The sequence below is a fragment of the Eleginops maclovinus genome, chromosome 6 (genome assembly GCF_036324505.1).
Source record: "Eleginops maclovinus isolate JMC-PN-2008 ecotype Puerto Natales chromosome 6, JC_Emac_rtc_rv5, whole genome shotgun sequence".
Lineage (NCBI taxonomy): Eukaryota > Metazoa > Chordata > Actinopteri > Perciformes > Eleginopidae > Eleginops > Eleginops maclovinus.
The window spans coordinates 8,443,832-8,471,692 of record NC_086354.1 but is presented as its reverse complement, the minus strand read 5'-3'; the positions used below and the strand labels follow the sequence as shown (position 1 = coordinate 8,471,692).

At 38.3% G+C, this 27,861-nt stretch overlaps 2 protein-coding genes across 4 annotated transcripts in view; both read left to right on the top strand.

Annotated features, from left to right (window-relative positions):
- The first annotated feature begins 8,235 nt into the window (after positions 1-8,235).
- Positions 8,236-21,634, top strand: dis3l2 (DIS3 like 3'-5' exoribonuclease 2). 3 transcript variants are annotated; one of them, XM_063886133.1, is made up of 21 exons: positions 8,236-8,355; positions 8,983-9,771; positions 9,877-10,007; positions 10,137-10,190; positions 10,396-10,497; positions 11,793-11,976; positions 12,156-12,220; positions 12,759-12,988; positions 13,072-13,245; positions 13,952-14,031; positions 14,118-14,230; positions 14,324-14,431; positions 14,572-14,805; positions 15,225-15,304; positions 15,782-15,965; positions 17,074-17,160; positions 17,407-17,554; positions 18,197-18,327; positions 18,633-18,737; positions 19,317-19,421; positions 19,785-21,634. In XM_063886133.1, exons 2-21 carry the CDS (start codon positions 9,006-9,008, stop codon positions 19,884-19,886), a joined length of 3,183 nt encoding a protein of 1,060 aa, XP_063742203.1. In that variant the 5' UTR covers positions 8,236-8,355; positions 8,983-9,005; the 3' UTR covers positions 19,887-21,634. The 3 variants fall into 3 exon arrangements, 2 of the variants coding, with proteins under 2 accessions (XP_063742203.1, XP_063742204.1); XM_063886134.1 differs by lacking the exon at positions 8,236-8,355 and adding an exon at positions 8,370-8,508; XR_010166022.1 differs by lacking the exons at positions 19,317-19,421; positions 19,785-21,634 and having other exon boundaries at positions 17,393-17,554.
- A 1,636-nt stretch (positions 21,635-23,270) lies between these two features.
- The window catches only part of LOC134866336 (unconventional myosin-VIIa-like), a 28,595-nt gene continuing 24,004 nt past the window's right edge, over positions 23,271-27,861 (top strand). Inside the window, exons 1-9 of the mRNA XM_063886447.1 lie at positions 23,271-23,367; positions 23,599-23,635; positions 24,246-24,347; positions 24,477-24,629; positions 25,192-25,260; positions 25,344-25,459; positions 25,559-25,686; positions 26,347-26,489; positions 27,736-27,849. Of these exons, the coding sequence (XP_063742517.1) occupies positions 23,624-23,635; positions 24,246-24,347; positions 24,477-24,629; positions 25,192-25,260; positions 25,344-25,459; positions 25,559-25,686; positions 26,347-26,489; positions 27,736-27,849 (837 nt within the window). The 5' untranslated portion in view covers positions 23,271-23,367; positions 23,599-23,623. The remainder of the gene's footprint in view (positions 23,368-23,598; positions 23,636-24,245; positions 24,348-24,476; positions 24,630-25,191; positions 25,261-25,343; positions 25,460-25,558; positions 25,687-26,346; positions 26,490-27,735; positions 27,850-27,861) is intronic.

Sequence of the window (27,861 nt, the reverse complement as noted above, 5' to 3'; positions counted from 1 at the left end):
GGATATGGGTGCGCTGAGTAAATGCGCACGTAGTGTGTAGTGTAGAATGCATGATGATTATAACACATACACATGAGGAGAGAGACACTGAAGGAGGAACGAGTGTTGCGTAATATTCCGACTCATTTTGCCAATACAGGAAGGGAGTGGAGGCAGTCAGAGGATTGCTGGAGGATAATTATTAGCTTGAATGCGTTGTGGGTCAAAATGTGATCACCAGCTATTATACAAAGATTTGATACACATACCCTACCCTGCACAATTTTGAACTACTCGTTTCAGTTCTTTGTTCCTTTATCACTTTTTACTACAGATATCTGATAACTTATCAAATTCAGGTTTTATTTTAAAAAATGAGATTTTTCAGTGACATTTTTTCATTAATGTTCTTTAAGTGCTTTATTTTTCTAATATTGGAGAAATTCCTAGAGGATCTTTGGGATTTTAGCCATTGCAGAACATCAACATGCACAAAAACCTATAACACACTACAGGGTAAACCCAAAAATGCATAATAGAGCCCCTTTTCAACACTATAAAATCATTTGTAATTCAGTCCTAAAATACATCAATCTGAAATAGGCCATTTGGGCCAATATGTACTTTTATTTCCGGTACTGTGGGTGCATTTTGATTACAACATTTTTGTACTTTTAGGAACTTTTTCTTAAATTATCTGTCGCAGAGCATCTGTCTGGCAAAGCTCTCTGTCTACCGGGCCATCTTCGTTCCTACCCTCACCTATGGTCATGAAGGATGGGTCATGACCGAAAGAACGAGATCGCGGATACAAGCGGCCGAAATGGGATTTCTCCGCAGGGTGGCTGGCACCTCCCTTAGGGATAAGGTGAGAAGTTCTGTCATCCGGGAGGGACTCGGAGTAGAACTGCTGCCCCTTCGCGTAGAAAGGAGTCAGTTGAGGTGGTTCGGGCACCTAGTAAGGATGCCACCTGGGCGCCTCCCTAGGGAGGTGTTCCAATCACGTCCAGCTGGGAAGAGACCGAGGGGTAGACCTAGGACCAGGTGGAGGGATTATATCTCTTCGCTGGCCTGGGAGCGCCTTGGAATCCCCCAGTCAGAGCTGGTTGATGTGGCCAGGGAAAGGAAAGTTTGGGGCTCTCTGCTGGAGCTGTTACCTCCGCGACCCTGACGGAAAAGCGGGAGAAGATGGATGGATGGATGGAGTATTTCTTTACTCTTGTATTGCTAGAACTGAGAACTTCATAAAACATTGCAAAGTAGCTGTGTATCTGTAAATGTCTACCTATAAAGATGGGAAAGTTGTAATATAATTGCCATATAATAGAACTTTTTGTGAGTTCCAACTAAACATATACAGTATAATTACAAAAAATAAACTGCAACCACAGTTTGAATCATGTTTAAGATTTGCTGATGAACCTCATCTTTAGGAAAGTCCCTATCTATGTTTTTGGGATCTCTAAAACTTTACAGGACATGTACAATCCCCTGCACCTTTTGGGTTTCCATCTGATCAGAAAGCTAAGAGGTCAATACAGGAGGGTAGTGGTAGTAGTAAGTGCATTGCAGGAGGAAAAGCATTTAATGTTACTTTGAATGTGATGTGAGTCTTAATGTGATCACCAAATGTCTTCAACTATTACAAAGATTTGGTATAACCTACCCTGCAAAATTTTGTACATAATATGTTCAATTACTTTTAGTACACTGAAATACATTTTTTTAGGACCTTTACTAAAATACTCAGTAGCAGTAACTCATTTTCTTGTAATGGTAGAACCAAGTCTGCCATTAACCAGTGCATAGTAGCTGTGTACCTGTAAATATCTGCGTATAAAGGTCATCAATTTGTACGATCACTCCCGTATTATAAACAATTTTGTATATTTAAGCTATAAAAGTATAGTTGTTCCCTAAAAATAAAATAAAACTAAAGTTTGATTTGTGTTAATGATTCAAGGTTGAACCCCATCTCAAGGAAATCCTCTGCAAATGTTTTTGTGATCTCTAAAGTTAACAGGATCTGAAACTGGCCCTGCCCACGTTTGGTTCTCCTCTGTTCAGAAACCTCAGAGGAAAAAGCCATTGTGACCTCTCATCTAGTAAAGTTGAAATTTAAAACCATCTGAACAAAAGGAATTTGTGATTGTATTCTTGTGATGACGGTCAAGAGCATTTACTCAGCCGAATGTTCTTCAGAAGAGCCAGCCACCCAATGAGGTAAACAGTGTGCATGACTAACGTTGCCATGGAATCTTTTTGTGGTTTGACACAAGATCATGAGGATGTCAAGTAGTGTATGAGAAACTAAGGAAATCGTCATCACTAGGGAAAACAGAAGATACTTGCCATCTCCTGTCTTCAAGGTAAAATGGTTTCATCATACCCGCTGAGATTTAATGAAACTCTGTCAGCCTGTAAGTACTCTATGTTAGGATAATAAGACTTGCAAAGTGGCACCATGGCTAAACAGCATTTTACACAGACTTCCTGCAGTTTATATTTGCATGAATGTAGTTTTATCAGTTGATCTGTACTATCATTCATTGTATGTAATATGATATATCCATGAAATATGTTACTTAATATTACTCATTGATAGAAAAAGGTGTCCCATTAAAAAAAGTTTGGGAACCACTGCTTAGTGCTCCACTACCTTGTGATTGACAGTTTGTGAATTCATGAAAGTGCATTTTATAATGTTATTTAAACAAAAGTGTGTGTGTTATAATGTATTAGATACAATAATTTGTGTTATCTACTGTTCAATCAAGGTGTTAGTGTATGGTGGCTTACAAAAATGACTTACTGGAGCTGGAGCACAGACATGAGTTACACCTGCTTTTCCTGCTACGACTAGTCAAATTGTGTACAATAAATGTGGACAAGCCCCTTCATATGGGAAATGTATGAAGGGTTCCCCAAGGATTTTGTGAATACATTTTCCACAGTGGTATTTGTAAAAATGACATATTGTATAAGAATTGCAGTTTGCAGCCATGCATTACACTTTTGTCATGACTATTTGTATTTTGAAAAATGTGTACTATTTACCAGTCTTATTGTTCATCTTGGTTCACACTGGTGTCAAACCAGTGTGATTAATGGTGCGGGCTACTTTTGCTGCTTCTGCAGAGGAGTGGGCGTGAGAGGAAACACAAAGGTGACCTGGGTTCGCTGAGTATCTGAGCATAACAGATGGGACTGGGTTCTGGCACTTACACTGTACGTGGGAAACCAAACAGCAAGCAGCAGGCCAAAGGAAACTTCCTGGCTATGGGAGACATGTTTGAAGAAACGTGTTTTTTGGGTTTAACTTTTTTTAACAGAGAACGGGTGAAACACACAATAAAGTGCTCCATTGCACTGCAGATGTACAGTACGCCTACTGCAAGCCCCTGTGTCAAGGAGTGTCAGTGACAATATTTCTGGTATGCACTGTATTGACACTTCTCTGTTAAATAATAAACTAGTTCCTCTGACCTTTTCTGAACTTAGCAGGATCGAAAAATAGCCACAACACACAAAACGTAATGATTCTTCATAGAAATGGCCAAAGAAAAAGGAATAAAGACAATTGAATGTCGATATGGTTGAAGGAATAGTTCATCATTCTCTAATAAACCCTCTTGACAAGAGTTATGAGACGATCGATGGTAGTTCTCTCGAATGGAGGATTTGTGTATTGATAAGATACTGTATCAGCAGCTGACGTAGCTTAAAATAAGGATTGGCAGCAGGTTGAAAAACATTATATATTCAGGCTGTGTTATAATTTTCTTTGGCTGTGTTATAATGGTCTTTTATTTGACGTGCACAAATGAGATTGCTTCTGATCTTCTCATCTAATTCTTAGCAAAATTAACAACAAATAAACATAGTTCAAAGTGAATAATGTAACCTCTTTTAAAAGATTTTACAACTCTTACGTGTGCTGAAGAATTCCTACAAACTTATGAATTGTACAATTCTTTGATTTGAAGATGTGGATGGATTTATGTTGTTGATAATGATTCAACAAGGGTTGTTTGTGTTTTGCAATGCCGTGATGAAATGTTCCTATGGGACTCTTAATCAATGGCGGGGCTCATTCACAGTTTGCTATGCTGGCGCTGATTTATGCCCTGCAGTTGCTCAGGAGATGAACCCACCCCCCCTTTCCCCCTATCCCAATATTATTTTGTACATCATATGTTCAATTACTTTTAGTACACTGAAATACATTTTTTTAGGACCTTTACTAAAATACTCAGTAGCAGTAACTCATTTTCTTGTAATGCTAGAACCAAGTCTGCCATTAACCAGTGCATAGTAGCTGTGTACCTGTAAATATCTGCGTATAAAGGTCATCAATTTGTACGATCACTCCCGTATTATAAACAATTTTGTATATTTAAGCTATAAAAGTATAGTTGTTCCCTAAAATAAGATAAAACTAAAGTTTGATTTGTGTTAATGTTAATGACTCTTAATCAATGGCGGGGCTCATTCACAGTTTGCTATGCTGGCGCTGATTTATGCCCTGCAGTTGCTCAGGAGATGAACCCACCCCCCCTTTCCCCCTATCCCAATATTATTTTCATTAATTTCATCCTAAAAGGGACATCAAAAACTGTAACACTGTTTTTGAGATGTTTAAGTCTGGGTCAAGTAATGGATCAAACAGCAGAGGGACATTGCCGTCATTAGAAAACTTTGAAATCTCTGAAGTATATACTTTATCTCCATCTCATTGTTTGTGATTAGTGTACATCTCAAAAATCTTATGGGCGTGGTAATTGGGCTTTGATATGTTTTCCATTCCGTCTAGAAATTACAACATTTAAAGTTGCCTCACCTCTGATTCATTGAACTATATGCCTAAAGGTAAACTGTCACTCTTAAGTAGAATGATGCTGTCATTAAGTTTACAGGACGGGCAATAGTGTCATTATTTTTGCAAGACAAGAGATAGTCATCAGACTCTTGCTATTGTGACGTAGTTTTACATTTGTTTTGAAATACCAATTGAAACAGAGCATATACATACTTTGTCGTACCAAAATATAAAACCAAGTTTTTAGATTTTTACTTGCGTTGATTATTCAATATTTGTATTTACTTTAAAGTAGGGTGTACTCTATACTCTTATATATGAATAACAACAACATTGTGCTCAACTGAATATTTAACAATAGATGGGGTGCATGTAATGATTTATGGGCAAACTCATTTTTTATAATATATCGACTAACCATAATTAAACATGTTTTGATACAATAAGGCTATACCAACACCGATTTCAGTCTAACATTTTTATTTTTTCAACAAACTTCTCTAGCACCATAATGAAATCCTGCCATAAATGTACAATCTTTGACAAAACCAATGCTGATGACCTTTAAAGGGTCCTACAAATAAAAAATGGTGGTCTACCTTCTTTTATAAATACAGCTGCCCCCCACCAAGGTTCCTCTATTTGGTGCTTGGTTATTTGAAAGGACTTTCACACATCTGATCTGCCAACTGAGGTTTTATGTGAGCATGTCATTCCTTCATCGAGTACCCATACTGCCCTCTCGTGGTTACAGCAAAAAGCTCACTGCACATCTTGACAACAGTAAATATAGTGCATAAAATTCAATTTTGAAAAAGAGACCCCAAAACATTTCCAAAACGTAAGACATCTCTTTTTACTATTCTCTGGTAACATGAATGTTTAAAGTACAAGTAAGTTTGCAATGATAAATAAAAAAGTTCATTTTTGAAACTGAAGACGAAAACATCAGCAAAGCTGCAAATATTGCAGCATTAAGAATATTTATCTTGCAACATTTTGTTGTGTCGTTATTGACATTAGTATCAATTGCGATGCTATCACGATACTTTAGAGGTCACCCTCTCTTTTATTTTTCAGACTGGAGACAATGTTGTGTAAAATTACTCAAGGCAATAATCTGGTTAACCTTTGGTCAACTGTGGCCCATTAAGTGTTGAATATTTGTAACTGTGTACATTTGTATGTATGTATTCTATTTTATAGAAGTTGAAAATGAACAACAATATCATACATCATCACTGATAGGCGTTTTAGATATCAGAGCAGTTGACACAATTATAATCTAAAACACAAAAATTAAGCTTCTTCTAAAAGCCCTGATATTCATTACATCGATTGTTTAATTGTTCACATAGGCCTGCTTCAACAAACAACTAATAGAGGTTGTTTCCTAATACATTTACATTAGTGAATAAACAATCTACATAAGATAAACTAACAGAAGTAAGTATTCTTATCTTCCACTAAATCAGGTTTTCTTCTTAATGAGCACAGCAATGATTGACGCTACTGTTTTCAAAATGTTGTTAAGATGAGAACAAATAGAGAATATTAAAAAGGTGCAGCAGCTGAGACTAAATGATATGAAGAATCTAATTACAGCTTTATCACGTCAACTGTTTGACAAACACTACTGCACAGGAGAGTTTTAATTAGACACCAGATGTTTCCACAGACAGTTAGACTGGGTTTTTAGAAGTATCAGAAATATGAGCGTTGTAATGTTTGTCAGTAAGGCAGAGGGGTCACGGGACACTAAGGAAGTGCACTTGCTTATAGAGCAGCAGGTTAAGACAACATATTGTATTCTCATCAAACCTGGAAAGGAAAACAAAGAGGTGAAAACCATCACTGAAAGCATACTTCTGCTTCTATCAGTGTATGAGTTCTGCAAGCAATTATGTGCCTCTATTTAGAAAAGAAAACCACATCTACTTGATTTACTGAAAAAAAACATCTCAATGCATCATTACCTTGAAACAATCACACCCATACTATCCCCTCGAGTTAACCTGTGGAAAGTTTGTGTGTGTGTGTGTGTGTGTGTGTGTGTGTGTGTGTGTGTGTGTGTGTGTGTGTGTGTGTGTGTGTGTGTGTGTGTGTGTGTGTGTGTGTGTGTGTGTGTGTGTGTGTGTGTGTGTGTGTGTGTGTGTGTGTGTGTGTGTGTGTGTGTGTGTGTGTGTGTGTGTGTGTGTGTGTGTGTGTGTGTGTGTGGTGTGCTTAATGGAGGCTTCATGAGTTGTCTAGTACTTAGCAAGAATGAACAGCAGTTTCTCAAGGGAGAAAAGAGAATCTCAGAATATAGCAACAAAATGTATTAATTTCCTCATGTAGGTAATGTTCTTCATCACACACTCACACAGATACATCACACTAACTTATTTTATGTCTGAATGTTAAGTGACTTTTTTCTAATGTTCTTATAGGATAATAAAGTACATACCTAATCTTTGCTTCCCTCTACTAAAGTGTAATTGTGTCTGCTTAGTAAATACTGATCATAGATCATCATGGCTATATTGTCTACTACTGTGATTGAATAGGGTGTAATGTTTCACTCAAAAATATATGAACCCACCAATTCAGTGTCAGTGGGCCATTCCCCCCCCCCCCAAAAAAAACAAAAAAAAACCAATTAAATAATTAAGGGATCGATCAAAAATCTAGATCCTTACAGGGTTGTACCTGATTTTTTTTCTTCACAGAGAACACTGCAAAAATATAGTATTTTGTAAAAACAAAAAAGGTTAAAGGATAGGATGAAGGTTGATGGATAGGCTCATCTGCACACTAACATGTAAATATATTTTACAATCCAAACCCAAATATGTTATGTAAATAGTATATGTTAATTATACTGATTAAAGTGTTACCTTGTTGTGATATGTTGTTTTAACAGTTACTGTTTAATTTAATTTTACATTTCTGTATTATTATTTTTTATCTTGTTTGAATCTGTACCGTCCTGTTTTTCATTCACACTATTGTTGCTTTAACTCCTGAATTTCCCCATGGATATAAATAAAGGTCTTTTCTTATCGTATCGTACCTACATTCTTAGCTTAAGTAAATGTAGCAACACTCCAGTGCAATATTTTCTATTTTTCTATATTTTCTGCATTTTAAATCATACTCAGTTAAAAATACAAAAGTATTATCATCAAAATCAACCTGAACTACTCATGAAGTAGTATGGGACATTTCAGACTCATATCAAACGATTGAATTATAACTATTAATATATCAATATGTTCATCACTTCAGTGTTTCACTAAAGGTGTGGTTTATTTTGTATAACCAAATCTAAAAGGTCTAAAAAAGTAGCTACTCCCTAAAGCTGTAAAATACATGTAGAGGGGCCAAACGTACAACATTTAAGTGGCTATACCCGTGTGAGCGTTTGATTGCGTTTGTCTAGTTTTCTTATTCCCGACATCACCCAAACGCACCACGACTGTAACTGTTCATGACGACGTAGGACGTGAACGTATCAGCTAACTAGCATATTGTTTTGAACGACAGCTAAGATACACAATTTACAGGCAGTGAGCAAGGTAATGTTTGAGATTTAACGTTCGGCAATTTGTCCCTCCTTTTCGTGTCTTTCGTCGCGGCCTGTCTGAAACATTAGTATTTAAATAACGTGAAAGCGACACCTGCTGTTGCAGTTAGCATAGCGAATGCTAATTCAGCCACTGCTAATACATGTAAGCAAACGTTACTTAACAATTAGCTGCTAGCTATGATGTGATTTAAAAGGCATTCCGAACGTGTTGAGAGGTTAAAACCGAAGATAATGTGAGGATAGAGAGTTCCCTGTCTCTTCTAATGATTATACGAATGTATTGTGTGTAATATCGACTTTGTTAATAACTTACTATCATGTTTACATATTTATATTCAGGTCCAACTAACAGATGACGTTATATGATGTAAGATTAGCTGACTACGCAGCAACAAGTCAATTACTTAAGAGTTGCTTACTTTTCTACAGACGCATTTCAGATATAAAGATCCTGTTATTTTACTACTATTCCTTGAGTGCACTGAAGGTTTGTAACATATTTAAAATATGTAACAAACCTTGACGGAGAGTTATTTGTATTGACTCATGCTTGAAGGGCTCTTACTGTAAGGGTTTCACCCTCCGATTCTATATGTAAGCTTTTTATCTTTTTCAGAGACAGTATCTTTAAGGAGCCATATGGATTCTCCTCGGCAATCGAAGAACCAGAATCGAGAGCCAAGGCGCACCCAGAATCACTCAAGCACTCCTCCGCAGAAAGATGCCTACGCTAGGCTTCTCAGCCAGCACAGCAGCACCAAGTTCAGCCTGTATCTAGAGCAATATGCAAAGGACACAGTTTTTCAAAGGGAAGGAAATGGGCCGAGCACACAGCTCAAAGCCCAGAGTGACCGACAGAACATACCCCAGCGCAGAAGGGACCAAGTGCCCAATGATTTCTCCGATTCAAGTGACTTCTCCCCCTCTTCCATGAAAAGTAAAGGCGAGGAGAGTTCACTGTCTTTGTACATGGAGAAACTAAGCACCCGCAGCGCTCAGCAGGACTCCGAGAGGAAGCAGGGTGTGTCTGACAGACAGCGGTGGGGACAGAGAAGAGACACTGCCACCAGCCAAGATGGAGATGTTGAGTCTGGGGAGGAACTTGGTTCTTCAAAACCCAATGACATGAAGAAAAACCAAAAGCAGCAGAAGAAAAACAAGGACTCTAACAGAGACGTCACCTCAAAAGAGACTGACTCACCTTTTGCATGTCCCCAGTCCCCAAATAATGCAAGTACAGGAGAACTTGAGCAAGAGAAGACAAAGAAAGCAAAGAAAAAAACCAATACAAGGCACCCAGAAGAGGAGAAAAGCACAGAAGGGGCATTAACTTCTGGGGTTGACAGTCAGGTAACAAGGCCCAAGTCTCCTCATGGAAGAGACAAAAAAGTGCAGCAACCCAGAGGTAAATTATAGGTCCCTGTTTAGCTCAGCAGGCATACACACATTTTCATCTGAATAATAGTGATGTTTGATACATTGGTTCATTATGGATTCAATTATTTTTCAGTGTCCAGTGCCTATTCTCCTGCTGACAAGAGTAAGAACAAGGGAGGCAGAGGGTCAAAGAAACAGGTCTTTGAATCCTACATGACTTTTGAGGAGGTTTCCCATGGCCTTAAAAGAGGGGAACTCCTTCAGGTACAAACCCAGAGTTACAGTAATATTTCTTAGACTTTGAGAATCTACATTGAGTATGGGTGACATTTACGCAATGGTCAAATTACTCACAATAATCTGGTGGATTGATTTTTTTTCTTTTTTCTGCAGGGACCGATACGAATCAACCCTAAGAAGTTCCACGAATCTTTCATCCCATCTCCTGTAAGTTCATCCCACATTGAATTTGACACATGTTTTGCTACCTAAACTAAAAGTACCGATAAAAGCACCTTATAGTTTTACTCCTGTCTAAATCACAGTATGAAAAAAACATATCGGCATGTGATTTCATTTCATCGGCTTAAACATCAACTTCTGTCTTGAAAACGTCAGGAGACGAGGATTCACCGTCTTTTTTCTTTTGCAGAATGACACACGGGACATATTTCTGGATGGCATCGTATCTCGCAACAGAGCACTGAATGGAGATGTGGTGGTGGTGCAACTCCTTCCTCGGGAGCAGTGGAAGGTAGACTACACATACCCGTCTATGGATACTTTTTGTTTGTAGGTGCCGTGTCTTAAATATTGGCATTTTCAAAGTTTAATTATTGAAACTCTGCAAGGCTTAAAAATACACCATCGGTAGAATAACATTGGACATCTTGACATCATTAGAAAACTATGTTAAAGGTGCCATAGAATGGAAAACTGTATTTACCTTGGCATAGTTGAATAAGGAGAGTTCGGTACATTGAACTGACATACCGTGAACCTCAAACACCATTGTTTCCTCCTTCACGTGCAAATCATGAATATGCATATCACAGCGGTAAAACGGGTGAATTACAACAATCCCTGTGTGTTGCGTCACACACAGTAGTCCAGCCCCAACATCTACATACACCAGCTGCTGGAAACACTAACGCTAACACTTACCACTCTGTAACGTTGCTCTCCAATCTGCGACCAACTGGCTGTTCTTCAAATTAAGCGGTCTTCTCCTCCGATAAAGGCTCAAACATGTAAGGTGGATGCCAATAGCCTCCGTGGTTCATCTCTCACAGTTTCGTGAACTTCACTTACTTCTGTGGGCTCTGAGGCAGCCATGGATTGCTCTTTGTAAACCAGCCAATCAGAGCAGAGCTAATCCTAATTATTTCAATGAGCCCCAAATAAGGCAATTCAGCTTGTTTCATTCTAGGACCAAATCATAGGGTTGTAAATGGCCCAGTAAAACCACATTTGGACATTTTTTGGATCAACCAAAGTGATATACCTTCTTTGTAGACATCAGAGAACAATTTAAAATACCAGATAGATGCATTCTATGGCACCTTTTTAAGGAAAGGTGTGAAGGAGCATTAATAACGATAAAATTCACTACTCTAGCACTAGGCTACCAACGTTGTTTTAAGCAACTTTATAACAAATTGAAAAATATTACAGCGACATACTCAACAGGGTTTAATTCAAGTAGAGATACACACTAAAATAAAGATTTTGTTTCTGTTTATCCATGATGAACAATTAAACAGCGACAATATCTGTTATTTCTGTTCATCACCCTCAATGCTGCTGCTGCTTCAGAGAATTGTAGGGTAGCATTATCTCCTTTCCTTTGGTATAGGATGTTCTTATATACCCTATGCTGAAGGAAATGGCGCTAACTTTCCTTAGCATTTAGTTCAACACCACCAGCTCTTTTCTTGGCTGCCACATAAATATTTCTGGATCAATGAACTTCCTAAGTGAAAAATACTTTTCTACCGCAGCCCATTTTTAAGTGGCACCAGATGATGATGAATGTATGTGTCTATCTAGGTGGTGAGGTCAGATACTGACTGTGATGGTGCCAGTGAGTCAGACACCCAGAAAGAAAACATGGTGCAAAGAGCACAGAAGAAGACCGAGCGTAAACCCAGGCCCGATGTGAATGTGGAAGACCGGGCTAGCGACCAGGATGAACTCATCCACAAAGTGCAGAACACCACCCTGACTGACACAGGTACTGGGATGGAGCTGTGTGGTATGATGGGTTAGAAATCCTAATTTAACTGTTGTAGCAAATTATAATATTTGTTAGGTATTTGATAATGGTCTCTGAACTGACTAAAATGTGTTTGAATGGATATTCACTGGACTGAGAGAGAAATCTTAATGTTTGCTTTCATCTGATGGATATAGTGGAACATCTGGAAGACCCCTCAACCCCACGGCCTAATGGGGAAATACTCCAAAAAACTGCTAAAGTGAGCATCCTGCCTTTCAGTTTAAAACTTTCCCAGAACAAAATAACCCACTCAACAGCAGGGGCATGTTTAATGGTTCTGTGTGAGTTGATTGTTCAGTATGTGTTGGAAGATTGATATCTTTTGAATTCCACTGGAGAACTTATCGTTTACATATGAAAACTGCTTTTACTTTGGAAAGAAACGTATTGCATCTGCGATATCTTAAGATCGTAACATTTCTGATTATTTAGCTTGTTCTTCTGGAGCCAGTTATGTCACTCTTTTTCTCAGGATACTGATTTAGTTATAATAATATATCTATTATTATTATTATGATCTAATCTTTCTTTACTTTATCTTTTCTTTATTATTGTTATCATTACCATTATTTGTATGTATTAGTATTAACTGTAATCACTTGAATTCAATTAATGTCTGTTGATGTTTTCTGTATTTAGATATCCATCTCAGAATTGTTGTCATGGAATACTAATAAAGTCAAACACTGAAGCTTTAGATTTCCAACACCTTGCTTCCCTTATCCATCGTCCTCCAGGTGGTGTACATTGTTGAGAAGAAACACTCCAGAGCGGTGACAGGCTTCCTGAAATTCCTACCAGATAAGCCGTTTGCCATGTTCTCCCCTGTGGACCACCGGGTGCCACGGATAAACGTTCCCCTCGCTGAATGTCCCGAAAACTTTACTTCCCGCCCGGGCGACTACACCAACACCTTGTTCATATGCCGCATCACCAACTGGTCGGCCGACAGTAACTTTGCAGAAGGGTGAGTGTTGAATTGAAAACGTTATGTGGGCAACCATTTTAACAGGATAAGCCCCAGCCTGACCCTCCTAATGTGTCCTCCAGTCAACTTGCTAAGACCCTGGGTCAGGCAGGAGAAATCGAGCCGGAGACGGAGGGCATCCTGATCGAGTACGAGGTGGATTTTTCTGAGTTCTCAACTGAGGTGTTGGACTGCCTGCCAAAAAACCTGCCCTGGACCATCCCAGCAGAGGAGATGAGTAAGAGGAAAGACTTAAGGTAAGGGCTGTAGAGCCAAGAGTGTGAACTGTGGCTGTACGATTTGGAAACATTTTTTGGAAAAAATATAATAAAATGAGCTTTTGTTTACATTTTTTCTTCTAAATCAAACAAGGATTTCTTTTATTTAGTCTGCAGATAACTTTTTATAGGCCGAGACTTCTCTGCAGCAACACAATACTTCTTTCAGCACTCATAATTACCCAAAAATTGCGCTGACTGGGATTTGTATTTTGCACAATCCATATTGTGATTTCGATAAAACGGCAATTAAATGTGCAGCGCTAGTGGGAACATACCAGACGAAGCGCGTTCAGCTTTTGCACACGCTGCTAACACACGACTAGTTTTGTTGCTGATAATTAGTGACCGTCTGAGAATGCCAATGCCAGAAAACAAGTGTTTTAAAGGCCCAGAAACACAATAAAGCTGTCATTGTTCAGAGCCAGGTGATAGCTGAGGGGCAGAAGCTCTTCCCGATCCTGCTGGTTTTGGTCCAGAGATTCCTGTAGTACCTCCCAGAGGTCAGGAGACCAAGCAGACTGTGGCTGGGGTGCAGGCTGTGCAGAACACCCTGCAAAGACTGCATCCTCATTGAACTCCCAATGTTGTCTGACGGCCGATGATTGTCTTGATGTATCTGGGCCTTAAGGTGTCATTTAGCATCTATATTTATATGACTCACAAAGATCTATTTATCGTACAGGAAGGAGTGTATCTTCACCATCGACCCCGCTACTGCCAGAGACCTGGACGATGCACTCTCCTGTAAACGACTCCCTGATGGTAAATTACCTTCATCAGGCAATAAATAACATTTTTTTGTATTATTCTTTCATGAAGTAGTGTCTTAAACTGTCTTTTTTACCCAGGTAACTTTGAGCTGGGAGTCCACATCGCTGACGTGAGTTACTTTGTGGGCGAGGACAATGCTCTGGATTCCATTGCCAGCCGAAGAGCAACTAGTGTGTACATGGTTCAAAAGGTGAGTGTTTCTTCACTCTTCAATCAATCTCAGTGGTAATTTAATTTAAAAAACATCAAAAAAGACTTCACTCGATGTTTCCTCTGTGTCCAGGTGATCCCCATGTTGCCCAGGCTGCTGTGTGAGGAGCTGTGTAGTCTCAATCCTCTCATTGACAGACTCACTTTCTCCGTGATTTGGAATATCACACCAGAGGGGAAGGTATGAGCAGTTATGACCAACAACAGAAAGTTCATTTAACTGGTTAAGGTGATTTTAAAAGTCTGACAGCTTTTGATTACGCTAATGGCATTTACTCTGTTTTTCTGTTTACTGACATTGGTCCTCTACCCCTCCTCCAGATCCTGAGCGAGTGGTTTGGTCGCTCCATCATCCGCTCCTGCGTGAAGCTGAGCTACGACCACGCTCAGAGCCTGATCGACGCCCCTGACAAGATGTTCTCCGCTGAGGAGCTGCCACCTACAGACCCCGAGCACCCCATCGACGAGATCCATCAGGCTGTGCTCAACCTGCACTCCATCGCCAAGAGCCTCCGTGCTCAACGCTTCTCAGGAGGAGCCCTCAGACTGGACCAGGTTAGTCCTCAATTTCTCATTTTTTACGCTCTGATATGGGTTCCCTTTCATAGTTCAAAACAAGAAACATGGCATTGTAAAGTCTGCTGACTGACTTCAGCCCTCCTGTCTTCTTGTTGATTATTTCAAAACAATTTTGCAGATTTAACATGAGTGTTTTGGTCAGACGCACAGTATTGACTGACCGGGTCCCATTGCTTGCACTGAAGCCACGTATCTCTCATTTTGCTTTTAGTTTGTCACGTGAAATTAAAAACATTGAATTTGTGCAACAACAGCTTACAGACATGAATAAACAATATTTTCCTGCTAGGATGCAATTTTTTGCAGTAGGGGCCATCATTCTGCCGTGCAGTGACGTAGCGTTGCCTGATTCTGGCTCAGACATTATTTTCATGTTTGTTTGTTTTTTGTTTCAGTTGAAACTGTCTTTTACCCTGGACAAAGAGACCATGATGCCTCAAGGCTGCTACGTTTACCAGTACAGAGACAGCAACAAGTGAGTATCAAACCCTCGTCAGATGAATCTCTGTGGCCTTCTCTTCCAAAAGTAACCTTTACTTGATGAGACACGCGTATACACTGCAGTGAAATACAATTCTGCAACAGTCTGGAAAGCTAAATATCAGTCTCTCTTTTTTTATTCAACATTCTGGCTTCTCCTAAAGTTGACATCCCTCTGGATATTTGGGATTTTATATATTGTAATTTTGTGTGTGCTTTTTTATGCACACACAACACGGATTGCAAGTTTGTCCGTGCTGGCAGAGGGATCCCTTCTTTGTTGATCCCCCTGAATTTTCTTCCTTTTTTCACCTATGAATTGTGGGATGTCTTTGGAACGTTTCTTCCTTGTGCGATGCAAGGGTCTGAGGACAGTGTGAAGCCCCCCGAAGCAAATGTGTAGTCGAGATATATGGCTTTATAATAACATTTGATTCATTGATATAACCATCCTCCATCCTGTGTTCTCCAGGTTGGTGGAGGAGTTCATGTTGCTGGCTAACATCGCCACAGCCCACCACATCCACTCCAAATTCCCTGAGCTGGCTCTGCTCAGACGCCACCCTCCACCCAAGGCCAAAATGGCGGAGGAGCTGCAGGAGCTTTGTGACCAGCTGGGAATCGACATAGATCTGTCCTCTGCAGGAGCGCTGCACGTAAGTCCTCACAATACAGCGGCACAGTGTCTCGTTTTCTTCAGTTTTGTGTTGACTCAGCATAGTAAAAAGTGTAATGCTATTTATAATATTGTTAATTATAACCGATGAAATGCGTCTCATTAGATTAGAAATACTGTATTAATCACAGCAGAATATAAACAAGGCATTGCACATGAATTAAACTAAGTACAAAAATGATGTGAACCGTTAATATCTACGCTAGGAAAAAATATATATATATATACTAAATAAAGTATTTAGAATAAGCTGGAATACTTGTATATGATACTATATACTCTTGTAATACTTATATAATAGACCTATAAAGTCCTGCTAAGATGAAAGGCTGATAAGATGCTTAAATATATTGACTTTCATTATCTGATCAAACCAATTCTAACTGACTTGACTATGCTGAGAACAAATCATTTGATCCGTCAAATACATCCAAAACATTTTAGCAAATCGCGATAGAGTTACAATTGAAATCGCTAAAAACCAAACTCCCGCATTGCAGACGACATGCTTGTTTATCTAGTTGTTGTTTTTCTTCTCTTCCGCAAATAAAGCCTTATTAAGTCTTATAAGGCACCAAATTCAGATATCTAAAAAATATTCATTCATTTGTGTTACATGTTTTGAATCACTCTTTCAAACGTTTTTAGAAATCCTTTAGAAGTCGAATGTTATCTTTTATATCTACATATTGAAATCTCAAAATAATTGGTAGTCATTAAAAGTCTTTAAGAGTCTTACATTTAGCTATAAGAACCCATATCATACTTTTAGAGTGTTGAGATGCTTGAAGAAAACAAATTGCCTTCCTATTTGGCAATAGTAAGTGGCTAAATGTTTATTATTGAAGTTATGCATATCAACATACATGTACTATCATCCCAATATATATCGCATACCCGTATTTCCAGCAATGCATTTCTAGTCCATTTCCTGATTTGACTCTGTTGTCTTTTCTTCCCCACCACAAGGGTTGGATGCTCAAAAAGTGATTGACAAAGCTTCCGAATCCTACACCTTCTATAAATTATGTTAAATAATAACTGTGTATTGATGATTCAAATCTCTTTTCTGCTTTTCCAACCTGCAGAAGAGTCTCAACACCAGTCTCGGTGATGATGAGTATACCGCTGCCAGAAAAGAAGTTCTCACACACATGTGCTCCAGACCCATGCAGGTTAGAGCTTGGCCCCCACTGCTGGAGGGCACCTCACATTTCATTTCTATCGTAGATTATTTCTACATTTTGTGGAATACGTTTGTTTTTGTACGGTCAAATTAGGGTTTATACAAAATGGGAAAATTAGACGCCCTGAAATAGTTGTTACCATCAAAGAACACCGGTCCTCTCAACATATTACATTATGAACATTTCAGGTATTATTTCTGAGTCTCTGTATTTATTTCAGTTCTTTTCCCCCAGATGGCGATGTACTTCTGTTCAGGAGCTCTTAAGACGGAGAGCCTCTTTAAGCACTACGCCCTGAACGTTCCTCTCTACACTCACTTCACATCCCCCATCAGGCGCTACGCCGACATCATCGTCCACCGGCTGCTGGCTTATTCACTGAGTGCGTACTTTTACAAATTATTAATTAACCATAGAATTAATATTTATTTTATTTAACAAGTACTACGCATACAAATACATTCATCTCAAAAAGAGATAAAGGATTTATACCAGATATTCTTTTGGAACTTGTTTGTTGTAAAGAGGCCTGAAATAGGATCTGTGCTGACACAACAGGATGAGATTTTCACATTTTGTTCTATGATAAAGTCAGTAAATGTGTCATGATATGAAAGCCTTCAAAGGTTCTATATGTCATAAAAACAGCAACTGCTAACAACCGCTTCAAGGAGACTACTGAATGTCATTAGCCAAACATTAGCCGCCTTTAGCTTAGCGATTGTGACATGCAAATTGATGTAGTTAATAGCCTAATGTAGTTTTTGCATCTGGTGATTCTCAATTATGCTTAAATAAGTCATTAGAGTGGCATTAAAATGTGGAGATTAGCCCGCTGAACAAAATGAGTAGGTATCATAAGTGTATTTGTTCCAGATATTGTTCAATCCAAAAGGCCCTTGCCTTGATAACTTTAGTGTTTGCCTACAAAGAAACGTCATCACGGCACCACTCGATATCGGTGATTTAGCTTTTTTCTCTTCCGTTCTCATTATGTGTCTGTCCTCTGAATGTTTGTATGCAGAGTGTGGACCGAGTTTGAGGCTCAAGACGCAAGATGTGGAGAAGCAGGCGTCACACTGTAATGACAAGAAGACTCTGTCCAAGAAAGTCCAGGAGCTCAGCTCTGAGCTCTTCTTTGGAGTGTTTGTAAAGGTGGGTAGAAAAACAGCACCTATAATTATTTTTAATGTTTTGCTATAAATAGTTTAAATACCACCATAACATAAAATTGATGTTTTATATAAATGTTCTCAAAAATGTTATTTCCATATGAGCTCCTATGTTACACTATTTCAATTTGCATTTCATATTGCTCTAGAGTCAATGTAAATATTGTCTCTGGGTGAGGGGCCAGTTTAAACTTATTTCAGGATCGGTTTGAACCAATTTTTGTCAGTATTGAACTGTGTACTCTGTGAACTGAAGTACTTTTTTTTTTCTTGGTCTGTGCCCCACAGGACTGTGGCCCTCTGGACTCTGAGGCCATGGTGATGGGGGTCCTGGATCAGTCCTTTGATGTGCTGGTTCTCCGATACGGAGTACAGAAACGCGTCTACTGCAAGGTCAGCTCCAAAACACTCCATTTACAGGGAACACTTTCACTATTCATATGTTATTATTTTCAGCTTTCAATTTAGTCCTTTTTGTACACATAAACAACAGCTGTGTTTCCACTGCTTGGAACGGCTGTACTCTCTACTCGACTCACTTTTGGGAGCTTCTTTGTCAATTTTTCACTGTAGTTTTTATTTGAGTAAATCCAATATTTAGCTCCTTTTTTTGAGGCTATCGTGGCTATACACTATTGGCGGGTTTATACAAGACATCTTGTGTGGCGCTGCTGATCTTTCTTTCTGACCAATAAGTGCTCTCCAGCTTTTAGTTGTGGCTGACCTCCCTTGAAAGCCCCAACAAAGGTGGTACCGAAAATGAGTAAAATCCACAGCGTTTAACAAATTGAAAACAAAGAGCGAGCCAAATTCAACAGAGACGTACCATGCAGTGAAAACGCGGCATTTTATTTAGTGAAAAAAAGCCGACTCAGGAGTGGAAAATGAGTGTCGGTGACGCACAAACACAAGTCATCATCACGTGTCCATTTCAATCTGATACCATTTGAAAATGTTTGTTTCCACATCCAGTCGATTACGGGCCTGAGCTCTTTCCGCCATCATAAGGTGGGGAAGAAGTCCGAGCTGACTCTGATCTGGATACCAGAGGACCTAAACAAAGCTCCAGTAGAGCAGGTGAGGACCGCACACTGAAAATGCTTTTGTCCCTTTGTAACTGCCAATAGACAAAACGAAATAGAATGGGGTAGTTTTTGATGGTCATTTTTAAGTAACGTCGACTGTGATATTGTAGTTATGCGACAGAGAAATACCAAACTACTTTTTGTGTATCATCTCAGGTATTATGGTTTTTATGCACACTCCTCCAACAAATGGTTGATTTAACTGCATCAAGATCATTTTAAATAAACCAGTAGAAGAGAAGACGGCTCACTTGTTCCCTAAACATTTGGACTAACTAGCTGGCGTAACCATGTCGGTGTCCTGAGCAAAAAACTAAGAATTGTAATCATCATAATTTCTTGTTTCCACTTCCAGGTCATTTCAATCTTCACGTTAGTGGAGGTGCAGCTCAAGGCGGACGGCGCGCCCATGAAATACAGTGCTGTGCTCAAAAGGCCTGATGAGAAAGAAGAGTAAATACCTAAATGCGTTGTAGAGCACACAAACACTTGTACGGAAACATGGAATTGCACATTTCCTTTGATTAGAAGAAGACGTAGTATTTTAGAAGCTGTGTTTCCGTTGTAAGGAGGGAAATCACCGTCAGTCAGATTTCAATTAAAATGTCCATCTTAACCTATCATAAGTCCCATCCAGGGACTAAATAAATAATATAAATATTAGCCCGCTCACTGCAAATCACCCACACACGTGCTGTTGATGTAATCCCAATTTGCAAAAGTATATTATTGTGTCCAATAGACATGCAACATGTTCCCAACCACAAGGCATAAAAGGCTTGGTCTTTGAAATGATCAGAATAATGGCCATCCTTACAAGAAGACGTTTTTCTTTTCTTTTTGTTATGCATTTGAAAACTGTTGTCTCTGTGATGTGTGATTTACAGTTATTGGTTTAAAACCTGTAAACACTGAATTATTTTTTCTTTTATTCAAGCCACAGTGATTCACTTAAGGGATCTATTGTATGTGTTTCAGTTTAATTTGTGATGCAAGTCTGACGGTGTAATAACCGAGGCAGCAATTTCTTTTATGTTGCTGCAGATTTATTGACCTTTATGAGGACCATTGTGATATAACTGTTGTACACAGTCTAATGCCTGAAAGCTGACTTTAAGTTTAATATCACTGACTGGTTTTTCGATTCTAGATTGAGTTGAGAGCCATATTTGTGTTTGCAGAGCAATAGAGTATACCACACTACTGACATTTACTCATTTGTCTGTCTATGGTTGCTGTAATATAACTTGTTGTGAAGTTACGTGGATCAAACGGGGAAACATGTAGCAGTAAAAGCAAGGTTAATCTTTTATCTACATTATTTCAACAGAACAGGTGGATTAGCCCTTGTTTAGGCAACATAACAGCTCCTTCCATCCATTACTTTTTAGATTGTTGTAAGTATTTCAAGATTTTATACTGGGAAGAGTTTTCAGATCCTTCTGGGGGCTATAAGGTACTGATCATAGGACTTTTGGATTGATTTAAATTATTAATAGGAGGATGTATCCCACATATTGTTTTAGAATAACTTGAAATGCTGCAGACAAAGGTTGGTGGCCTCGAGGTCTTAAATAAATACCAATTGTTATCTGTGGGGATTTCATGCTCAGAATTGATTCTGTAGCACACATTCTTAATGAACCTCATTCATATCAACTGAATTTCAGCCTTAATTTAATCAAGAGAAGATAAAACTACATTTAGTCAAAATGCACATTTTTTAAAGATTGTGGGCCTTCCATTTTCGCTTTGAGTCAATGTGCCTCTCTATTATCCAGTGCCATGTGGTATCAGAAAATCCGCTGCTATGTCTGTTCAATTTTTTTTATTTGTTCTTTTGTTTTATTGATTGTTTTTAGGCGTGTGGCATATATTTTGAAAGATCATTTTTTATTTTGGTTTTACAGACTGACAGTTTGTGACCTCAGCTTTAAAAGTATTTTAAACATGCAATTGAAGTTATAGTGCAAATGAACAATACTGACTCATTGGGATGATCTTCAATTGGTTGAAACAAAAATAATCTCATTGGAAACCTTACATCTAAGTAAAACAAATCAAAAGTACCATTTCTTGATGTTGCATTGAATTGTGTCAGTATTCAAAGTGCATTTGTACTGTGTTTGAACCTTCATCCAGAGCAATATGAACTGTTGATGTGCTTGTGTCTAGGGAAATAAATACCTACCTAAATGACTAAAACTGTTCACTGTTTCTTGAATACAAGTTTAAACATAATTGTATTTCGGTGTCGATCGCACAGTCAATGAGGGTGAGGTATGAGTAGTGATCCATGCTAACAGTGACACACTGATGACTCTTAACTACAATGGGCCCTGCCCTCCTGTTTTTTTTATATTGCAAATAAAGAGAGATAATCTGTGTTTTTAATTACCTTATGACCTTAACAGCAAATACTTTATGACTGGATTTCTTTTTAATGTGCCACATTGTCATGAATGTACAGGTCTGCTCCAACATTTTATAAGTATAAAAAAAATCAATATTTTAATTACCACTGGTTAACCTGACTTCCTGTATAGGGTCTGATTTACACCTGAACTCAAGCAGTATCAGTCAAACTCTTTAGTACATTGAGTCACGAAAGTAATATTTTATTGGTTACCAAACCGATTTACATTTGTGTCTTTCTGATGCTGCTTAGTATCACTTGAAATAAAAACTGCCTGCCGCTGTTATCGTATTAAAACGTCATAACCCAGGTTCTCCTATGTCATAAAAAAGTTAGTGAAAGATATTAGGGAGAGTCAGAAAGATTATTTATTATGTCACGTATTATGAACATTTTAATGTCACCACATTTATACTCCGAGCAGGGTTGAAGTGGCTCATGCTCAGAACAGTAGCTTAGCTAGTGCAATTGTTTGTTTGAGTTTTTATTTTTCTGCTCCGCCTTCCCTCAGAGACATCTTATCAGAAATGAACACACTGACGCCAGTGAGTGCCTCCAATCTCAGGTGAGTGATCATTTTGACTTTAAACCCAACCCACATGACCTTGTGACTTTAAATGTTATAATAGAGCAGATAAATACTTTTGCCCATTCGAGGGAGGTTTCCCTTAAGGGTTGAAGTCCATGTCTAACATGACACAGTAGATAACTGGCAGGGAAATGCATTTTATTGCCATTCATAATGGACAGTGACTAATCAACAACCATACAGTATGTTACGCAAAATATGAAACATAATTAAAGCTGGTCCTCTGTCACTTTCAGAGATGGTTTCAATCTCATGTTTTAATCTTTATTGCAGGGGCAGTGCGTGAGACGCTTACTCTGATCAACACAGATGGAGTCCAAAGGCTGCACATAAATTTTATGACATCACTGAATGTTTGACCATATCTGCATCAAGGCCATTTACAGAAAAACGTATAATGAGTTATTTAATATTGATGAATTAATGTGCTGTTGTTGCTATAAAATGGCATTAGAATTTTATTTCATTTTATTTTCATTAAAGGAAAATAATGGAAGGGACTCAAAAAATGTATATATAATAGAAATAGATCCACTGTAAATTACACTTAACCAAAACTTAGCGTTACAAGAGAAAAAAGAAAAATCAAGAGCTATGCACACAAATGTGGAAAACAAATGACCTGCCACTTGCCAAAAAATGTAATTATTGCTGAAACCGTCAGAAGATAAACAAATAAATGGGGTAATGCTGGCCAGGTGATGACAAGACAGATATGATATATCCGTAAGCTCAGTTTCTCTTCCCCTTCCTTTTTCAGCAACAGCTGGTTCAAAGTCAAAGTGCCATAAAAATAAGTTTGTCAGTCGAAAGAGGGCAGGGTTACCTCCTACATACTGAGACAGATTCAGGAGGGCGTCAGGGCAAACGGCAACTATAAGGAAGGCTGAAAGAGTGGAAATTAATGAAGATCACTCCTTAAAGGACTATTAGGTAGACTTCTTCATATGTTTCACAGATTCTTTGTTATTATTATTCTGCTGCCTATGTTCACATTAACCGATAGCGTTGAGAACAACAGGAGCTTTGTAATAAATACTTTTCAAACTCTACCTTGGGATTTTTGTAATGCACGCTGAACTAAAAGTGTATCCAAACAATTCATTCGAAGGAGACACTTTTCCTCAAAACTGCAACTCCTCATGTGGATTTCTTTGTGTTTAGGGAGTAGGAACGCTGAAAATTGGTGATGCTGAGAAAGGTAAGACTGAGAAATTGAGAATGGATTTTATTTCTAAGAATGCTACTTACCAGTAATCATACTTGTTCCTTGATGAAAACTTAACATTTCCCGCAATCCTTCCTTCAAGGAAATACTGTAAGCTTATAAAGGTGGCCCCATCATAAATGCAGTTTTCTTCAGAACATTAAAGGAATGATGCACCTTTACAGAGATTCTTTAAATATCATTTATTCACCCTGGTACCTTGAATTTTCGATCCAACTGTATTTTCTCTAATGCCACTACAAAGATCAAAGAATAAAAAACAGAGAAAAGTGTTAATGAATTAAAATAAATGAAGGCAAAGTTTAACGTCATCAAAACTATAACCAAAGTCTCATTCATCCAGTTGAACGCTCAAAACTTCCCAAACATAAAAACCCAGATTTTATTTAATCTCTCCAAGAAATGTCATTGGTTTTGAATCCTTTGTTTACCATCGAGGTAAGCCTTTAAACATATATACCTTTTCAAGATATGGCAAGAGAATCTGACACAACAATTATTATTTTGTGGGTGAAATGGTCTTTTAAAACACCAAATCTGCTTGTGAATGTATTATTTAAAGTATTGTACTCTGTATTTTTAGGGGGAGTGGGTGTGGGTGGACTCCGACATCGGGGTACCCATCGGAGCTAGGGTAACAGTAACACCATCAGGTCAACGGTTACTAGTCGACGATGAAGGAAAGGTAGATATCCACTTATTGGTCTGTATAAAAAGCTAAATCAATATGTTAATGTGTATTGCTTATATAAAGCATCATAAAAGCATTTACAGCCTGGAGTTCAACCTTATTTCTTTCTCTGAACTCTCCCAGGAGCGCAGTCTATCCCAGGAGCAGGAAGCCTCGCTCAGGATCATGCACCCAACATCAGTGGAGGGGGTGGATGACATGATCAAGTTGGGAGACATGACGGAAGCCGGCCTCCTCAGGAACCTGCTCCTTCGTCACAAACGAGGTCTTATCTATGTAAGGCAGAGTGCAGCTCATTGATTTTCAAAACAATGAAAAATAATTCAACACATTTAAATGAGAGTAAATACAAAAATGAAATTACACAATAGAAAAGGAAACTACTATATACTATATATAGTACTATATATAGTATATACTATATACTAAGTGACATACATTGACAATAACCATCTAGAATTACTAAAGAAAATAGTCATAATGTGTGTGGATTATCCTGGTCATTTGAAAATGTCCAATGCTTTGTGCATCTCAAATTAAATTCCATTTTCTTTCTTTGTATGATTAAATATCACTGTCATGCATAAAAAATGCCCAGGCCTGATGGCAGTACAAATCAGCAAATGTTTAGAAAAACACCACAAACCAGAGTAGGAACGCAAATATAATATTAAACAATTAGACAATCAAGTTCTTTCCCCATACTTCTGGAACAAAGGTAGTCAATGTATGATGTTGAATTAACAATAACGTTCAGCCATCATAAGTGGACTTAGATATTTCTGGATTTATTTCCTCTATCCTAAACGTCTCACACAGCACCATTTGTCTTTTACAGACCTACACAGGCTCTGTGCTGGTGGCAGTGAACCCGTACCAGGATTTTCCTTTTTATTCAGAAAACCAGGTGAGGCTGGTTTTAACATTTATCATAGACATACTACAGTTGCAGATCATTCCCTCTTCATCATTTAACCCTATTACCTTCAGGTGGAGTTGTACCAAGGTCGAAAGCTGGGGGAACTCCCTCCGCACATCTTCGCCATTGCTGAGTCATGCTACCATAACATGAAGCGGCACCTCAGGAACCAGTGCTGCATCATCAGGTCACCATGAATCATTTGACAGTCTACAATAGACTCAATATTGTGGGGCTTTCTTTTTTTTTTTTTTACATGACCTCTTCTCTTCTATATTTTCCTCAGTGGGGAATCAGGTGCGGGGAAGACAGAGAGCACGAAGCTGATCCTGCAGTATTTGGCAGCGATCAGCGGTGAGCTCTCTGAGCAGCAGATCGAGAAGCAGATCCTCGAGTCCAACCCCATATTAGAAGGTACTACGTCAACAGACTGTTAACAATTACCTATTCAAAATCGCTCCTTGTCTTAGTACATAGGTGACTAATTTCAGGATTAACACCTGTGACCTGTGAGTTAATGGAGGTGGCTCAGCAAGCTCACCTTCGACAAATCTTTACATTGATTTATGCTTATCATATTCAACTGCAAACTTTTTACAAAATATTTTTATTGACATCAAGAACAAACGGTAAAATGTATCCCCCAAAAAATATTATGCTGCCTGCTACATTAAAAATACTGGTAGGTTCAGGCTAGCGGTCTAACCATCTCTGAAACATGTCAAATTAAAATATACATTTTACAAAAAATAACACTGTAAAGCTAGTACTTTGTGGGATTTTTCAACCAACAACAATTCCTGGCACAACTTTCCCATGGTATCTAGGGTTACAGTAGCAATATCTAACTTCTTTTGATGAAAAAAGTTATTTTAAATAAATTTCCAGAAGTTATGGACAGATCTTAGAAGATAAGAAGCTCCATTCTAACATCAACTGACTTTCCCTCTTTATTGTTGTACCTGAGACCAGAATTTGGACCCATCATAAACACAAACAACTTCCTGTTGAGACACACCCATACACAGACATAGTGAACCAATTCAATAAACATCCTTGTTCTGTCCTATGCAGCGTTTGGAAATGCAAAAACGGTCCGCAATGACAATTCCAGTCGCTTTGGGAAATATTTGGAAATCTTCTTCAATAAGGAAGGAGTGATTGAGGGAGCTCGTGTGGAGCAGTATCTCCTGGAGAAATCCCGTGTCTGCCATCAGGTGAGTTGTCTCAGTCCAAACACCCTGCTCCTTCTTATCATAGCCCCGATAAAAACAGGGCTGGTTAGATAAACATGCTGTTATCATGGACAGTGAACTCTCAGAGAAAGTAGATGATTGCTTGTTGAAGTCATGGAAAACATGAGCAGGTCGTTCCCAGCCACAAAGAGTGTCCTTTTATACACCTTTACTTTTACTGGTGTACTTCCTTTAATTATAAAGCATTTAAAGCACACTTACTCTAATAAGCAATTCCTCTCTTGTTTTCTTATTTTCTGCTTTTTCTTTCTTATGTTTTCCTGATTCCTGTTTTTTATGCCATGTAACCAAATATTTCTCAAAATGCAAATAAAAAAAATTACATTAAAATTAAAATAAAGTGGTGCATTATAGTCTGTTTATGGCCCAGTTAAACTGTATTTATATGCATTCATAAGAGTTTATAATGCTATTTACTATTTACATTACATATTTTAAAGCATTTTATTTAATACATAATATAATTGCATGTAACTTCAATTTCTCCCATAGAGTATTATAATTCTAATTAATGTAACACATAACATTGCTTTTCTTAATGCATTAACAATCACAGTTGTAATGCTTTATAATTTGATACTTTAGTCACTATAGTCACTTTAAGTGCTTAAAGTGAAGTAATTATATATCTGAGGTATATATCAGATAAATAAAATGGTCATTCTTGCTTGACGTTAAGTAAAAAATACATAATAATATCTATGAATAACGAGCAAAATTAAGAGTTATGGCACTTGACCCTAAAAGATTTTAAAGGGGCCCTATTTTGCAAATTTCCAGGTTCATATTTGTATTTTGTTGTTGTGATTGGTCAGCTGCTCAGAGAGATCCTCCGTAGTCTTTTACGTACAATTTGTTGGTGCCAGCCAATAGAAGCATGAGTGTTACATAGTGATGTCATTATGTTATGGAAGTAAACATAGGACAAAAATGGAGGCTTTTCAGGCAGGGGGTTGGGGGAGTGTGTGGGAGAGAATCCCCCTTTTAGCGAACTGTGAGATTTTAGCCTTTGCAGACCATTTACATGCACACAAACCTTTATAATGCATACAGGAAAGGCATAATAAACGATGATTGCTGTTTTTTAAAGCACTATGAAGAGTACGGAAAACTAGTTATGCTTTGATGTATAATGCATTTTAGTCATGGAAAGTCTTACAGTTTATCTTCTTGTAATAGTATATTTTTGGCTCCACATTACCTTTAGGCCCTGGGGGAGAGAAACTACCATGTGTTTTACTGCATACTGGCAGGAGCCACAGCCGAGGAGAAGAAAACGTTGAACCTCGGCGTTGCTCAGGAGTACAAATTCCTTTCCAAGGTATTACAATGG